Here is a 17,604-nt window from a genome sequence, read left to right as displayed (position 1 = left end):
GAGGGTTCACGCAGAGTGACTAACTTGTTCTGGCTTGCCTGGGGCTGCCTGAGTTTTAAAACTGAAGGTCTGGTACCCCTGCAGCCCCTCAGTGTCCAACTGGGACAGCTGGTCACCCTTCTGGATGAGCACATCCTCGGGTAGAGCAGCAGAAAACCCCCAGTTCCTCTTCCTTCTCCCTAATGTCTGCCTTCTTCTGATCTTCTTTTCCCATGTGCAGCTATGCAAGGTCCCCTCCCTTCTCACGACCTCCTCAGGGACAGGCCTTCCCAGAACAGAGCTCCCAAGGGGCCTGTCCCTGTGGAGTCTTGGGACATCCTCATCCTCTCCATGAGTGCCTCATGTGTGTCTTGTCCTATGGCCCTTCCCCTCCCTCACCCCACTCAACACACACACATGCATGCACACTCACATAGACACACTCACATACACTCACAACAAACTCATGTACACAAATACACGTTCTACTCACTCATGTTCACACATATCCGTACACTCTCATACACATAAACACACTCATACACGTGTACTCATAGCCCCCCCACATTCATTAAACACTTGTATGTGCTCTCACATACACAGTCTCACATGCTCACATACATGAGCAGAGCCCCATCCCGCTGGGTGATTCTCCCCACAGGTGTCTTCCTGCTTCTACCCTACTGAAGGCCTCCTGAATCCCTGAACCCCCTCATTGTCTCCAGCTCAAGGCACCCATTTCTGGTCTTGTCCTGGCTGGCTCAGGAAGCAAAACCAGTGCCAAGTGCAAGCCCCCTCCCTCGATGGTAAAGAAGGAGTTGTTGCCCTCCTGCCTGCACCTCACCCCACGTGCCTCCACCCCCTAAAGCCTAGCAGAGCACCTGGCACAGATCCAGAGCTCAGTGCACATCCCAATGCTGGCTAGAGCACCCCAATCATTCCTCCCCCATGAGTTTATTAGTGGGGTACCACCCTCTTCTAGGACAAGCTGTTAGAAGGAGGGGTGTTTCCTCTAACCCTGGGAATTAGCTGTCCCCAGGACCATGAGCCTGGCTACCTGAGTGATCCAACTTGATGACACTCACCTCCGGTTTCCCCTCTACACACATCCCTTTGGCCTTCTGGAGGGTGTGGGCACTTTCACTGGAAGTCACTAGGTGGCACTAGGTGGCACTAGGTGGCAGTCCACAGGTCTGGCACAGTCTGGACAGCCTGAGGACCCACAGGGTAGGGGTTCCCACTCTGGAGGCTGAGAGGTGTGTGACACACTTCACTGGCATAGCACCATATGTGTGCCTTGAAAAGATAACATGGGAAACAATATAAGGAATATGAGAGCCATTTGGAGAAGGAAGGAAATCATCAGTGCACTCTTTTGAACCTAATGTAACATATAATGTACATATGCATGAGATATACTCCATCCAATCACTTAGATGAAATATTACCTTCTCATAGAACCAGTTTATTATTATTTTTCTGTATCAGGAAAAAGAGCCTTTTGCTGGGGTAACTTGTCACATTAGTAAAATCGAGTGGATTTGCCTCTGACAGACAGATCTCCAATCACCTTCAGGGGTGAGGTTTTCATTGTTGTTTTGCATTTATTTGTGTCATGAATAACTGCAATTTTTAGGCTGTAAGTTTTGTTTTTTTTTTCTTGGTACCAGGGATGGAACTAAGGAGTGCTTAACCACTGAGCCACATCTCCAGCCCTTTTTTGTATTTTATTTACAGTCAGGGTCCCACTGAGTTGCTTAGTACCTCACTAAGTTGCTGAGGCTGGCCCTGAACTCATGATCCTCCTGCCTCAGCTTCCCAAACCACTGGGATTATCGGTGTGCACCACCTCATTCAGCTAGACTGTAATCTTTTAATCAGGCAAACGATCCTCATACCCTTGACCAACCCCTGTGTTTTGGGGGTACATACCTACTATGGGGTTCATTATTAGTAAGGTCATCAATAACAAAAATGTTCTACTTAGTGCTTCGGGAGTCAATGCTGTGGCCTTGTGGGCTGTGAGGAGGGAAGCAACACATTAAGTTAGCTGACAAAGCTAAATTGGGATGTGTTGTGATCCTTACCATAGATAGATAAAGAACAGTATAAAGTTAGAAATGCAGTAAGTTCATAAAGCATGTCCATGGAAAAATACAAGCTACAGCTGGAGAAGGAGGGACAAGGGATGATGGAAATTCAGGAAATGGAGAGTCAATGAAATAGTGCAATTTGGAAAGCAGAAATGCTAAGGAGCGATTTATGGGGTGAGACCGGATGGGTGTGCAATGTGATATGACAGCTAAATAAGCAATGGAGGGTTCAGCTTTTGTAACCAGAATGCCTCGCCACAGCCAGTGGCATCTGGTGACCATATTGTAGCAATTTGTTGAGCACCTACTGTGTGTTGGGCACTTAGCATATGGTCATGCCGTACTCCAAAACCCTGGTAATGTGGGTATTATCAACCCTGTATACAGCAAGCAAAGTGAAACTCAGAGAAGATAAGTAGCTTGTCAGGGTTACAGAGCTAGAGAGCAGAAACTGGAATTGAACCCCACAGCCAATCCAATCCCAAAATCTCATCTCTGTACTTTGTACCTGGTCACACACAGTGGATGAATCCATAGGGAACAGGGGGACACTTCACCTCACTGTCCAGTTCCAGCAGGAGCAGGGCAATGGCTTCTATCTGTAAACTCTGGAAGGTACACAGGACTGGGAGACAAGCCTGGGTTCAAACCCAGCACTCCCCTTCACTAGCTGTGTGACTCCAAGAGTATCACTTAAACTCTCTGTGCCATAGTTCCTTCAAATAGTTCCTGCAAATGGGGATAGTACTGTCATCTACACTGAGATATTGTGACAACTAAGTGAACATCAGGGTTGGCTCCTGGTGAACTGTATGGCTCACTCAGTACATGATACTACTAGTACTAATCTTATAAGTCAGCCTAGAAATTGCTAATAGTTTTGTTGTTTTGATTCAACTTGTCATCAAAACCAACTGATCAATCTCCTGCATTTGAAATATTTGTAATATTAAACCCTGCTCAGCAGGAAGATGATTGGAATATCAGGAATGAATAGTTAGTTACTCTGCAACAAAATGGCCAGGGTTGCGTTCAACAGACTGCACCTCCTCAGGGTTCACAGTAAGCACCTGCAGTCTAAGAACATCGGGTTCTTAAGGTGACAGGGAAGTGATGGTTCTGGAACCCATCCTGAATGAAGAATGACTGAGAGAAGTGAAGGGACACAGGCCTGCCTCAGAGGACCTTGGGCGTCATTTCTGGATGTTTGACTAAATGCAGGAGAAGAGGCTCTGTGCTATTCCTGAGGTGGAGCCAGAAGGAAAGAAGGATGGGGTGAAGGGGCAAAGGGACAGTAGTGAGTGAGCCCCTGAGGGTTTCAGTGGCTTTGCTAGCAATGTATACACTGTTTTCCAGCAACACTTCAGCCTCACCTGGGTATCTTACCATGCAATTCAGTGCTGACACTAATACCCAGAGTTACAGTAGGCCTCACAGGTGAGGGGGCTCAGTCCCACAGGATTTCAGACACTCTGTTCAAGTCCTGGCTCCCTGGCTGCCAGCACTTGAGTCTGATTTGGCTACAAATTCAAGGATTCTATTTAGCCATAAGGAAGAATGAAATTATGTCATTTGCAGGAAAATGGATAGAACCTGAAAGCATGATGTTAAATGAAATAAACTACATGGAGAAAGTCATACTTTTCTCTCATATGTGCAAGATAGAGAGAAATAAGCAGGGGAATGGTGGGGGAGATCTCATGAAAACAGAAGAAAGACCAGTAGCATAAAGGAAAGGGACCAAGGGAGAAAGTGGGGGGAGGGAGGGGAGATATTGGGGATCTAGTGACCCAATTCTGCCATTACATGTGCACATGCGTGAATGTGTAACAAGGAATTCCACTATTATGTGTAATAATAATATTGCAATAAAAAAGTTTAAAAGAAACAAATTCAAGGGTTCTCACAACCCTACTTGTCAGGTTCGATAATTCACTGGAATAAATTACAGGACTCAGGAACGTGTTACACTTGTAATTACAGTATTATCATAAAGGAAGAATCAGATGGAGGAGATGCCGATAATAAAGCATAAAAAGTGGGGGTCACAGAGCTTCCATGCCCTGCAGGCTGCCTGGAACACGTTACCCCAGGGTTTTGTAGGGGATGCCATGTGTAGGCATGAGTGAGTGGCTAAATCATTGATCACATGAGTCAATCCAGACTCCAGCACCCACCCTTTCCCTCCCCAGGGAGACGGCACAAGGCTGAGAGTCCTGACCTTCTCATCACAAGTTTCATTCCTCTGATGATCAGTCCTAATCCCAAAGCTATTTATCGTCCCCCAACCCCACAACTCATCTTACTAGCATAGACTCTGATATAGGAGGAAGGGTTTCATTATGAATAACATAAAGCACTCTTATGATTCAGGAAATTCCAAGGGTTTTAGGAGCTCTATGTCAGGAACCTAGGACAAAAACCAAATATATATTTTATTATACCACAGACACACTTTAACCTCCCTTCTGTCCCTAAAATGCTGGATTTAGTAGTTCTCAAACTGATTACAAGGTGCAGTTCAGTTCCATGTAAGAAAATACCTTCCAGCTGAAGTTCTGCAGCAGTTTAAGAGGCTGCAGCCAAAGGTGTGAGCTACCTGCATCAGGGGGTGATGCCATTGAGGCTGATGACCCAAGCTGGGGTGCCGAGGAGGGAATGTCCACACTGTGGGGCAGTCTGGCCTGATGCCCAATCATCACAATTGTGGTGACACAGTATAACGTCATTGTCTTGCTCGATTTCAGAGTCGAGAGGTGCTTCCGTTTTGGATGAACAGCACAGGCAGGCGGGAAGGCTGGCAGCATGGATGGCACGGCTATGACAACGAGCTCATGGACATGAGAGGCATCTTCCTGGCCTTTGGACCTGGTAGGCAAGGACATGACCCAATCCTCTTAGCTGTTCCCAGAGAGGTGCTCTAACAGGGACTCTTCACCGGGTGATCTCTTTATGGACCCTCTTTATGAGCCAAGCTGAGCAAACCCAGCCGGTCTCCATGAAACATCTTTTGCTGGCTTCCTTTCAAATGCTTCTTGGGTTTGGCAGTTGTGGCCAAATACTTTTCCTTGTAAATTTTAAATCCTGAGTGCAATGAAGAAAATGTATTCCACATGTTTGTGATTCATTTTTTACTTAATTCATCAAAACGTTGCTTCACAGCTATCTGAAGTCCAGGAAAGCTTACGGGATACCATGTTGCTGACAGCTGTGTTTCCAAGTTGATGCAATTGCTTCGTGTGCTCTGACCTTTACATGGTCCCTCCCTGTCTAGAGCACCCACCCCTGTGGGTTAATTCAGTTTAGGGCCCAACCAGAAGCTGGGATGTGTGCAAGGGCAGGCTCAGAAATGACCTTGGGATTGACTCTGAGAATGAGCCAGAATGACTAAGGAAGTCTTGGATGGAAGTAAATTTGCTGAACCTTCTTTAATCAGATTGTATTCCAAAGTGCTGGAGGAAAGGGAAGATGGAGAGGGCCTATTTGGTCATTTGATTTAATTGATAGGACACTGTAAATTCACACTTTGGAAAAGTTTACCAAATACTCTAACTACACATTACTATTGAACACCTCATTCTTTCAAAATAAAAAAGGAAAAAAAGCACTCAATAGCCACCAACCATCCAGTTGATTAGTTCATAATCTACTCTTCTTCCTTACTACTGTCCATCTCTCCTCTCTAAATATAATTACCCTAATGTTTATATCCAAAGTGCCTTTTTTTTGGTCCCAGGGATTGAACCCAGGGATGCACTGAGCCAAATACCAGCATATATGTATATGTATATATATATATATATATATATATATATATATATATATATACACACACACACACACACATACATACATATATATATTATATGCTATATATAATATGTATATATATATTTACATTTAAAAATATTTTTTAGTTGTAGATGGATACAATATCTTTATTTTATTTATTTACTTTTATGGTGCTGAGAATCTAATCCACTACCTCATGCCTGTGAGGCAAGCACTCTACCTCTGAGCCACAACCCCAGTTCCTGGACTGAAACATTTTTTATCAACATCTAGAAAAAGGCATCTGGGACCAGGCACAGTGGTGTGTGCCTGAAATCCTAGCAGTTTGGGAGGCTGAGGCAGATGGATCACAAGTTCAAAGCCAGCCTCTGCAACTTAGTGAGGCCCCAAACAAATTTAGACCTTGCCTCCAAATTTACAAAAAAGAAAAAAATTATCTATATGCATATATAATATATATATTTAATATATAATTAATATATATAATATATAATTAATATATATAATTAATATATTATATTAATATTATCATATATATAATTAATCCCTGGTGCCTGGTCCCAGATGCCTTTTTCTAGATGTTGATCAAAATGTTTCAGTGCAGGGACTAGGGTTGTGGCTCAGTGGTAGAGCACTTGCCTCACACACATGAGGTACTGGGTTGGATTCTCAGCACCACATAAAAGCAGATAAATAAAATAAAGATATTGTATCCATCTACAACTAAAAAAATATTTTAAAAATGTTTCAATCCAATAAAGTCCGCATGTCCCTTTCCATTTGTAGGTTGAACAACCCATCTGCACACTCTGCTCTTCACTGTAACAAAACCAAGGGCAAGTCAACTTCCCCATGTCCCTTGGTCTGCTTTGGATCACTCTACTTGCCACAAAATCTCTGTCAAGAACAATGAGGTGTCAGTTTCTGCCACCTCCAGGAAAGCCTCTGGGAGTCTGAGTCTGGGGTATACATTGGTCCAAATTCTTTACCTCATGTGATGCAAGTTCCCAAGTCTCAAAGTGGGCATAAGAACCAGCAGCAGCAAACATACATAGAGCACTAGCTGCGTCCATGGTGCTGGCCTAAGAATTCACAGGTCGTCTGAGCACGTTGCCATTGACCAGTGAAAGTTATCAGGTGCCCCCTGTTAACCATGCCCTGGGTCGTCTTGCAGAGCTCTGAAGTTAAAGCAATTAAGAATGGAGACTTGAAGCCTGGGGTCAACTGTGGATCCATAGGAGACGGTCCAAGGCTTTTGACTTCATAGGGGAAAACACCAGTAAGCAGGGCTTTCAATCAATAGAATTGCCTCCTCCTTCACTAGAAGAGGGAAGTAATTTCGTGAATGCAAAACACTTGTCCATTGAAGGAGTATATGTGAGCAAGAGTCTTACACATATTTTAAAGCAGAACCAAATCCAGCCCCAAACCCAAATTTCTACGTGAAGTACCCAAAGCTGCGTTAAATTCAATGGGGAGAGTTTGTCCATTAACCAAGACCTTCACTATATGCTCCTTTAAAACTAAAAGCCCTCAATCTTACCAACAGAAAGACAACCCCTGATGAAAATGGACTGAGCTAATTGCAGAAGGCTTCTAGGCTGATATAGCCTTGAGAGCCTCCCACAAACTGTCACATTTCTGGCTCCAAGTCTCATGAAAGATTAAACAGCTTTGCACATGGACTGTTTACTCAGAAGGAAATTTAGGAGTGAGGCCTTTAATAGCTATCTAGCTGCACTTGGAGATAAAGGTGCATCCCTCCTGATTAATTGTCTGTGCTTCTTGCTTAGGGAGGGAGCTGGGCATTGCTGCGGCTGCCCCGATAACCAGCCTTAGAAGTGAGTAAATCTGGCCCAGCAAAGAGAAAGGGAAGTAATTCTGAAGATAGCTTCTCTGGTTAATCCCGGTTTCTAATTTGAACAGCCTAATCTTGTCCTAGAGAACTTTGCATTCAAGATAAGACAGCAGGAAGGCAATTCAGACAGCCACCATGAGCAGGGAGCCTCATCCAAGGTGGCCAGGCACAGCATAAGCTTGCAGATCCTTCTCTCTTCGGGAGATACCTTTTATATCCAGAAGTATGTAAACCCATGGGAATAACATGGAGTCCCATTCTAGGTTCAGAATGCCATCTTGAGCCAGTAGAGTTTATAGGGGCTCTCCGAAACTGGACTGGACATTGTTCAGCTATTCAAGAATTTTCTAGAAACTTTCAATCTAGCCTGGATCATCTCTACACTTGGGCCCCAAAGTTCCATCCCCAAAGAACAAGGAAAACATAAACTAAATAGGAAAGAAAACCCAATTCTTTTTCCTGCTTATGTGCACAGGATTTAGTTTTGTACTTTGAAGGGAAAATAGAAAAGATAATCTATCCTAACACTTTTGTCAGAAGAGGCTGAGTTTGATTTTTTTTTTTTCTGTGAAGTGTTAAAAAAAAAAAAGTGGATTTTTGAAAGGCTAGGGAAGGACACTCTCCCACATGTGACATACCACGAGTGATGGGGAGTGTGATTGTCACATCCAGGTCACATGGTGAATCAGAAGGAGAGAGAAGAGTGGCTTCCATACCACTGGGACAAATGTTCCATTGATTTCTCAAGCTGCAGTGGATTCTTCTGATAGGGAAGTGCAGTCACCAACCTTATCTATTTAAAGAGGGTGCTGAAGTAGCCCCTTCATTTCTCCTTCAGGCGGGTTCTTAATTTTTTTGAAACCAGTTTTGACTTTGAAGTAATGCTGACCCTTATCCTTCCTGCTCCAAAAATACTCAACAAACAAACAAGAAAAAAAAAAAAAAAACTGAACCCTCTAAATAAGTTTTTCTCTCTCGCTTTTTTTTTTTTTTTTTTTGTACCAGCAATTGAACCTAGGGGCACTTAACCACTGAGCCACAGCTCTTTTTATTTTGTTATTATTTGTTTGAGACAGTGTCTTGCAAAGTTGCTGAGGGCCTCACTAAATTACTGAGGCTGGTTTTGACCTCATGATCCTCCTGCTTCAGCCTCCCAAGCCGCTGGGATTACAGGCAGGCACCACATGCCTAGCCTTCTAAATAATTTATAAGGCAAACATTTTCAATCCAAGGTTTTCCCTTGCTGGAAATTTATTATACATGTTGATTGATAACAATGGTTGCCATTTATTAAGCACCTGCAGTGTGTCTAGACCTAGGATCTGGGTACCACTTCCTGTTGAAGCCTTGCACCTCTCTACACTTAATTTAATCTTAATTCTCCAAAGTAAGGAAAACCCAACACATCAGAAGTTGCCCTGGATCTGATACACCGTGTGACAGAGTTTTCTGTATATAACTTTCTTTCATGTTTGTAATCCCAGGAGCAGAGGTTGGTGTTGGTGCTTCAAGAATATGTTGCTATTGTTGTTTGTTTCCTTTTTAAGTAGCCTATGTGATCATTTTAGCAAAGCAATTATAAAGGTTATTTTCTGAGATAGAAACTTGACTTTGTAGTCCCACCAAACAACCTATTTCCTTTAAAGATCTTGAGCCGAAAGCACTGGCTTGTATTCATTAATCAAATTTCTTCTGTGAATTTAGCCCTGATGGAGCTTCGGGTAAAACAAAGTTGCTTGTTATTACTAAATCTTATTTTCACTCTTCAAATTGAAAAGTGGTAAAAAAATTTTTTTAAATTTGTTCTTTTTAGAGATACATAACAGTAGAATGTATTTTGACATATTATACATACATGGAGTATAACTTATTCTAACTAGGATCCCGTTCTTGGCCAGTACATGTGGAGTTTCACTGGCCATGTGTTCATATATGAACACAGTAAATTATGTCTGATTCATTCTACTGTCTTTCCTATTCCCATCCTGCTCCCTTCCTTTCATTCCCCTTTGATGGACAAGTGCTTTGTATTCAGCACCTCATTTACCTCCCGAGGAGAAGGAGAAGGAGATCTCGATTAAAATCCCTCCAATGGCTTATGGCTTATCGAGTCACCTTAAGTGCATCTTAATGACCATGCTGTGAATGACCGGTCTTGCTCTTTACACTCTAGAATTTCAGCCCAAGTTTGGGGTAGGTTCTGAGTAGAGGCACAGAATTAGATCTTCTAAACATACTTAGAAAAATCTTGTCATTCCTGGTGAGCTGGCAACACCAAGGATATGATACAGCTTCTCATTCCATCAAGAGGGACCTTTATGTGGCAGGAAAATGGAGAAACATTCTTGAGTTGCTATGCAGCAGATACTGGCACCCTGGCTCTCAGTCCAGCCAGATAGATGTTCCAGAACATATGTGTTCAATTTAAGGGGAGCCCAGGAAGACAATCTATCTTCTCTGGCCACAGTGGCTCTGCAGGGCTCTGTAGAAATAGTGCAGCTTCAGCTGGGCCTTCTGCCCCTGCAGGAAAGATATGTTGTCACAAAGGAAGCACAGTTAGGCACAAAGAAAATCTGTTGACTTGTCTTTTAAAGAGTTCATCTATGAGCCATCGAAAGCTATGTTATTTTTTTTTTTCATGACCTAGAGCTTTTCACATTCACATTCACTTGGCCACACCCATTGATGGAGAGGATTTTGCAGTCTCCAAATTGCCTGGAGTCTAAGTAGATTTCTTCCATATTTGATTCAGCTCCTTTCAGTTAGATTACCAACCATGATGACCCACTTGTTTTCCTTTTCCTTTCAGATTTCAAATCCAACTTCAGAGCTGCTCCAATCAGATCTGTGGACGTCTACAATGTCATGTGCAGCATGGCTGGCATCTCCCCGCTGCCCAACAATGGGTCCTGGTCCAGGGTGGTATGCATGCTGAAGGACCCGGCCAGCTCAGCCTCCTCTGTCCAGCCAAACAGCTGTGCACTGGCCTTGATTCTCTTCTTCCTGTTTGCATATTGATCATGTTGTCCGTCCCAAAAATGCTGTCAGCAAAGTGTGCCTCCAAGGTGGAATGTTTCTCAGTTTCTGTGTGAATAATAGCTTCATTAACACAATCAAGGCCATGTACACTGTAAATATATTGTTCTAGGATACTTCTACCCATAAATGTCCATACTTTTTTTTTAAAAAAAAGTTCTAAATTTTGTTTTTCCCCAAAGTAGGCAAATCTTATATTTTCATTTGTCTAGATTTATGCAGTTTTCTCCTTTATTTTTGAATGATTCTTCAAGATGAGCTACTTGAGTAGCTCAGCACTGGTGTGTCCTGAAGCAACCAAACTTGGAGTGGATAGTCGGTGATCATCCTGGGTCCCTCTCTGTCCTGCCTTGCACAAAATTGCTTCTCAGACCAGGCCCTTATTTGTTCCCTGTACACACTCAGGAGCCATCCTTGAGGTCTGTGACCACAATCCTGTACTGACCCTTCCACTCCAGAAAAGAGAAGTTCTATATGAAAGCAATGTCTGCTGTTTCTGACCCAGCTCATAGTTTTGCCATCTTATACAAAGTCCCAGGAAGGACATATCCTAGCAGGGATCATCCGTGAACCAACAAAAAAACCACTGAGGACTGGAGAACTCATAGAACAAGGTGAAAAGACCTGGGTCCCCTCCCAAAGTCTTAGTGCTCAATACCTTCTCCCTTCCCTTGAAGGGAAGAAAAGCTAGGAACAGATATGCACTTCTGTCAGATTTATCACACAGAATATCATGGTATGAAGCCTTGGGAATAGCAGACCCTCGAGCTAAAGGAGTGATAGATTGCCTGCCCACCCATCTGCCCATATGACAACTTCTTCAAACACCACCACTCTTTGGCTCCTGATTTGGGGCGTAGACAGCAATATCTGGCATGCCAATTCAGAGCAGGCAAAGGAATGGGTGCCTTACTGATGAGAATATGAACATGCTAGCAGAAATCTTACTTCATTGCTTGGACTGATGACACGTTAAACATAAGCTCCATGCACCAGTAGCCCTGAAGCAATACTTGCTTAACAGCTGCAAAAGGAAATCCTTGAATTACATGGAGTCCCAAAGGAAATGGTGGGGTTCAGGAATGGGGAGAGCCTGACGGAGCTGGATCCCAGTCCCTGACCAACTAGCCATTTGAGTAAGAAACAAACATCAAACTGAAGGTCAAAGTGCCACTTCAGAGACCCGAGTTCTTTAGAAATGCTTGGCACCAGCCCCTGAGCCTGAGTGGATATATTTTTAGTTTAGTGCCTAAGTTTGCTGTAGGAGATCTTCAAAGGTCATCTGTATTTTTAAATGATTAGACTCTCGTGTAGCCCCCATATATGATGGTTTGGCTTAATGATTTTTGACCTGATGATGACATGGAAGCAGTACATATTCAGTAGAAATTTCCCTTAGAATGTTGAACTTTAATTTTTTCCAGGCTAGTGAGATGCCGTATGAGACTGCCTATAATGCTGAGTGGCAGCTCCAGGCAGCCATGAGGTCATGGGGGTCAATAACTGATACCATGAGGTTCAGCAGGTTTGATGTGTTAAATGCATTTTTTAAACTCATTGATGTTTTTAACTTATGATGGGTTTATCAGAGAGTGACCCATCTTAAGTAGAGGAGAATCTGTATATGAATCCCAGTATTGCTTTTAAAATGTTTCCCCTGAGATGAAACACATCTGCACGTGAGACTCTGTCAGGAGGCCCACACCTCACGGCTCCTCAAGATAAATACCTTAGAAGGGCTTCCTTCTCCTGAGGAGATTCATGATTCATGGCATGGAGAAGCCTCCTCATCTTATCATGAGAGCAATGGATCACTACTTTGAAATACTGAGTTTTTCCTCACAAAAGATTTCTAAGGATTTATGAAAGGTGTTTTTAAAGCTCCAGCAAACATTGACTCAGTCGGAAAGGAGGCAAATCAGCCTTTGTTGTGTGGCTGAAAGCAAATAGTACTCTCAGAACATGGGGCTGGTGGTGGAGACAGACATCTATTGTTCAAAATTGGCTTCCTCTGTAAAGGAAGGTGGTCTGTTGAATTCTATGGAGCCCACTTCCTGCCCTGGGAAGGAAGGATCTCTCAAAGGTATCCAAGCAATTAAATAAAAGTACATCTTCAAAATCAAGAGGGATAAACACGTACACAGTCTTGCCTTTCCTGTTCCATTCTTTCCTTTCTTTCCTGTACTCACCCTTAATAACTTCAAGGCACAAAACAAAATTTCAGCTATTTTTCTGAAAAATTATAATTTCTCAGTAAATAATGTTGCACAAATTAAAGAAAATAAGATACCAAAGGAATCATGAATACTGATAAATAATTTTAAAAATTCAGAATCTGAATTTTTTTTAAAAACTTTTTTTTTGCCTAATAATGTGTACATTTGAATGGCTGAATTATTGGTTCAAATTTGTTTCCTTTATTTTTGCTTTAAATTTGCATTATTTTTCCCCAGGAAAATTTCACCTTTCTAAATATGTTTTGTTCCGTTGGCGTAAAATCTGCTAGGAATAGGTATAGACGCTTCCCTCCCTGGATTATTTCCCAACTTTTCTGCTAATTCCAGGAGGAAGATAATTGGGTTAACCCACCAAGGATAAATGAAAGGAATTTTCCTTAAACTATAGATGATGTGAAGGGAAACTTTCTCCACCCACGCATCTGATCTCCAGAACTTGATTCCATAAGTTCTAAAGTTCTATAAGATTCCAAGTTCTAAAGACCTAATCATAAACCAGAAGAGCCCAGGGAATTCCTTCTAACATAGGAGTCCTGAATTATAAAAACTGAGTTCTCTTCCCTTTTAGAGGGACCTTAGAAATCCATATCAGATCTGAGATCAGTGATAGACAATACTTTGCAAACTTTCTCGCCTTTCAAGCTTCATCTGACCTACCATAACAGTTACAGGCTCGGAAGACCTGGAATAGGGCTCAGACAACACTTTTTCAATCACATTGATCCAAGGTTGGGTTTTCACGGAAGATAGATGAGTTCTGACTTGATCCTGACAGACCTGAGTCCCCCCAAAGCTCTTTGATAATTCGTGAGTTTCTCCAGGACCATTGGGCTGACATTGGCCACTTACCTCAATTGATCAGGTGTCTAGCCTCCCCTAAACCAAAGTAGATGTATGTGTCAGGCCCTGTAGTGGAGGGAAAAACCAAAAGACCAAAGTGGCTTCTCCACACCCCACTCCTTGTGGCTCTAAGATTCCTGACGGTGCTATCAAACAAACTTGGACATTGTTCAAGACACACAGGTATCTTACACGTTTTCCAACAAAGTATTTCGCATTTATGTAAATATCAAGAGATTTCCAAATGTGATTGTGTGTTCTATCTTTTTAAGCAATTTGTGAAAGACCAAAGTCAGCTTCTGTAAACGGCTTGCTAGAAAAAAGAGGGAGGCAATAGCCTTGACAGACTGGTTTTAAAACATTTGAAACTTTGTCTCAGGTATATGCTGTGGAAAATAAACTGCGTTGCTTTGAAATCATGAAGCAGCACCTAGTATAGTGCCTTAAATGTTTAACAAATGTCCCATAAATACGTGTTGAATGAAAAAAAGAATAAATGTCATTAGGGAGACCCGTTCCTCTCTATTTTCCTGTAGCTCCCTTCATTAAATGAATTTTCCACCTTTAGCTTGCTTTCTTTTCTTATTAACTCAACTGACATATAATCATACCTTAATTCATAGACCAAACATATTTTATCCCAGGCTTATAAATTAGATGGAAGGAAGAAAAGGAGAGAGGGGATTTGATATCAAGTATCTCAACTTTACAAAAATGTAATAGCTTTGAGCTGGGCATGGTGGAGCAGGCCTATGATCCCAGTAGCTCGGGAGGCAGAGACAGGAATATCACAAGTTCAAAGCCAGCCTCAGCAATGATGAGGCGCTGAACAACTCAGTGAGATCGTGTCTCTAAATAATTACAAAATAGGGTTGGGGTTGTGACTCAGTGGTTGAGTGCCCCTGAGTTCAACCCCAGTACCAAAAAAAAAATAATGATAGTTTTGAGACTAAAATCATATATCATACAATGCATCCATTTAAAGTGGGCAATTCAAGTGAATTTTCACATATTCACAGCTGTGCAACTGTCGCATAAACACTTTTAGAAACTTTTTATCATCCCAACTCCCCACACCCTCTTAAGCAACCACTAAACTACTTTCTGTCTCAACAGATTTGCCTATTCTGGATATTTCATAAAAATGAAATAACATAATATATTGTCCTTTATGGAGGACTTGTTTCACTCAGCATAACCTTTTCAAGATTATAGCTTGAATCCATACATCAGTTCTTCTATTTATAAATAATATTTATTGTATGGATATGCTGCAATTTATTTAACTGTGCATCCTTGGATGAACATTTTGTTTTTTCTCACTTTTTATATATTACAAATAACGCTTCTCTGAATACTCATGTGCATGTGTTTATGTCACATTTTCATTTCTCTTGGTAATGCACCTAGGTGTGGAATTTCTGAGTCATGACAACTTCATGTTCAACTTCTGAGGAACTACAATTTTCCAAATTGGCTTCCCCATTATGCATTCCACCAATAATATATGAAGATTCCAATTTCTCTGCGTTCTTGTCAATACTTGTGATTATCTTTAGTTCTTTTTTTAAATTTTGATTTGTTATATGTGACAGAATGCATTATAATTCATATTACACATATAGAGCACAATTTTTCAGTTTGAATCCATCCCATTTATTGATTCTTAATTTTAATTCTTGCACTATAGGAGTCTTATTAAAGTAGGGGCCTAATCCTACATGATGGAAATTTGGGCCTACTTTTTCTTCTAGTAAGTGCAGTGTCTCTGTTTAATTCCTAGGTCCTTGATCCACTTTGAGTTGAGTTTTGTGCATGGTGAGAGATTGGGGTTTAATTTCATTTTGTTGCATATGGATTTCCAGTTTTCCCAGCACCATTTGTTGAAGAGGCTATCTTTTCTCCAATGTATGTTTTTGGTGCCTTTGTCTAATATAAGATAACTTTTTGTTATGTGGGTTTGTCTCTGTGTCCTCTATTCTGTATCATTGGTCTACAAGTCTATTTTGGTGCTAATACAATGCTGTTCTTGTTACTATTGCTCTGTAGTATAGTTTAAGTTCTTGAATAGTTATCCCACCTGCTTCACTGCTTCACTGCTTGCTAAGGGTTGCTTTAACTATTCTGGGTCTCTTATTTTTACAGATGAATTTCATGACTGCTTTTTCTATTTCTATGAGGAAAGTCATTGGGATTTTGATTGGAATTGCATTAAATATGTGTAGTGCTTTTAGTAGTATGGTCATTTAGACAATATTAATTCTGCCAAGAACAAGATAGATCTTTTCATCTTCTAAGGTTGTCTTTCTTTCTTTAGCATTCTGTAGTTTTCATTGTAGAGGTCTTTCACCTCTTTCATTAAGTTGATCCCTAAGTTTTTTTGTTTGTTGGTTGGTTTTTTTAGGGTATTGTAAATGGGGTAGTTTTCCTCATTTCCCTTTCAGAGGATTTGTCACTGATGTACAGAAATGCCTTTGATTTATGGGTGTTGACTTTATATCCTGCTACTTTGTTGAATTCATTTACTTGTTCTAGAAGTTTTCTGGTGGAATTTTTTGGGTCTTCTAGGAGTAGAATTATATGGTCAGCAGTTAATGCTATTTTTGAGTTCTTCTTTTCCTATCTGTATCCCTTTAATTTCTTTTTTTCTGAACATGAAGGGGTGCTGTATTTTGTCAAATGCTTTTTCTGCGTCTATTTAGATGATCATATGATTCTTTAAGTCTATTGATGTGATGAATTACATTTACTGATTTCCGTATGTTGAACCAACCTTGCATCCCTGGGATGAACTCCACTTGGTTGGGGTGCATGATCTTTTTGATATATTTTTGTATTCAATTTGCTAGAATTTTATTGAGAATTTTTGCATCTATGATCATTAGAGATATTGGTCTGAAGTTTTCTTTCTTTGAGATGTCTTTTCCTGGTTTGGGAATTAGGGTGATATTGGTCTCATAGAATGAGTTTGGAAGTGTCCCCTCTTTTTCTATTTCATGAAATAATTTGAGGAGTATTGGTATTAGTTCTTCTTTAAAGGTCCTGTAGAACTCGGCTGTGGATCCATCTAGTCCTGGGCTTTTCTTGGTTGGTAGGCTTCTGACGGCATCTTCTATTTCATCATTTGAAATTGATCTGTTTAAATTGTGTATATCAACCTGATTCAATTTGGGCAAATCATATGACGCTAGAAATTTGTTGATGCCTTCAATATTTTCTATTTTATTGAAGTACAAGTTTTCAAAATAATTTCTAATTATCCTATGTATTTCTGTAGTGTCTGTTGTGATATTTTCTTTTTTTAACCACATATATTAGTAATTTGAGTTTTCTCTCTCCCCTTCATTAGCCTGGCTAAGTGTTTGTCAATTTTATTTATTTTTTCAAAGAACCAACTTTTTATTTTATCCTTTTTTTCAATTCATTCTTTTGTTTCAATTTCATTGATTTCAGCTCTGATTTTAATTATTTACTGTCTCCTACTGTTTTGGTGTTGATTTGGTCTTCTTTTTCTAGGGCTTTGAGATGTAACGTTAGGTCATTTATTTGTTGACTTTTTCTTCTTTTAAGGAATGAACTCCATGCAATGAACTTTCCTCTTAGTTACTGCCTTGATAGTATCCCAGTTGTATCAGTGTTCTCATTTACTTCTAAGAATTTTTTAATCTCCTCCTTGATGTTTTGCAATCCATTGTTCATTCAGTAGCATATTATTTAGTCTCCAGGTGTTTGAGTAGCTTTTATTTCTTATTTTATCATTGATTTCTAA

General features: G+C 40.9%; 1 protein-coding gene across 1 annotated transcript in view; it reads left to right on the top strand.

Annotated features, from left to right (window-relative positions):
* The window catches only part of Enpp6 (ectonucleotide pyrophosphatase/phosphodiesterase 6), a 102,803-nt gene extending 92,063 nt beyond the window's left edge, over positions 1-10,740 (top strand). Inside the window, exons 7-8 of the mRNA XM_076855261.1 lie at positions 4,820-4,943; positions 10,532-10,740. Of these exons, the coding sequence (XP_076711376.1) occupies positions 4,820-4,943; positions 10,532-10,740 (333 nt within the window). The remainder of the gene's footprint in view (positions 1-4,819; positions 4,944-10,531) is intronic.
* Positions 10,741-17,604: the final 6,864 nt, after the last annotated feature.

The sequence above is a fragment of the Callospermophilus lateralis genome, chromosome 4, assembly GCF_048772815.1.
Source record: "Callospermophilus lateralis isolate mCalLat2 chromosome 4, mCalLat2.hap1, whole genome shotgun sequence".
NCBI classification, from domain to species: domain Eukaryota; kingdom Metazoa; phylum Chordata; class Mammalia; order Rodentia; family Sciuridae; genus Callospermophilus; species Callospermophilus lateralis.
This window is presented reverse-complemented; position numbering and strand designations above follow the sequence as displayed.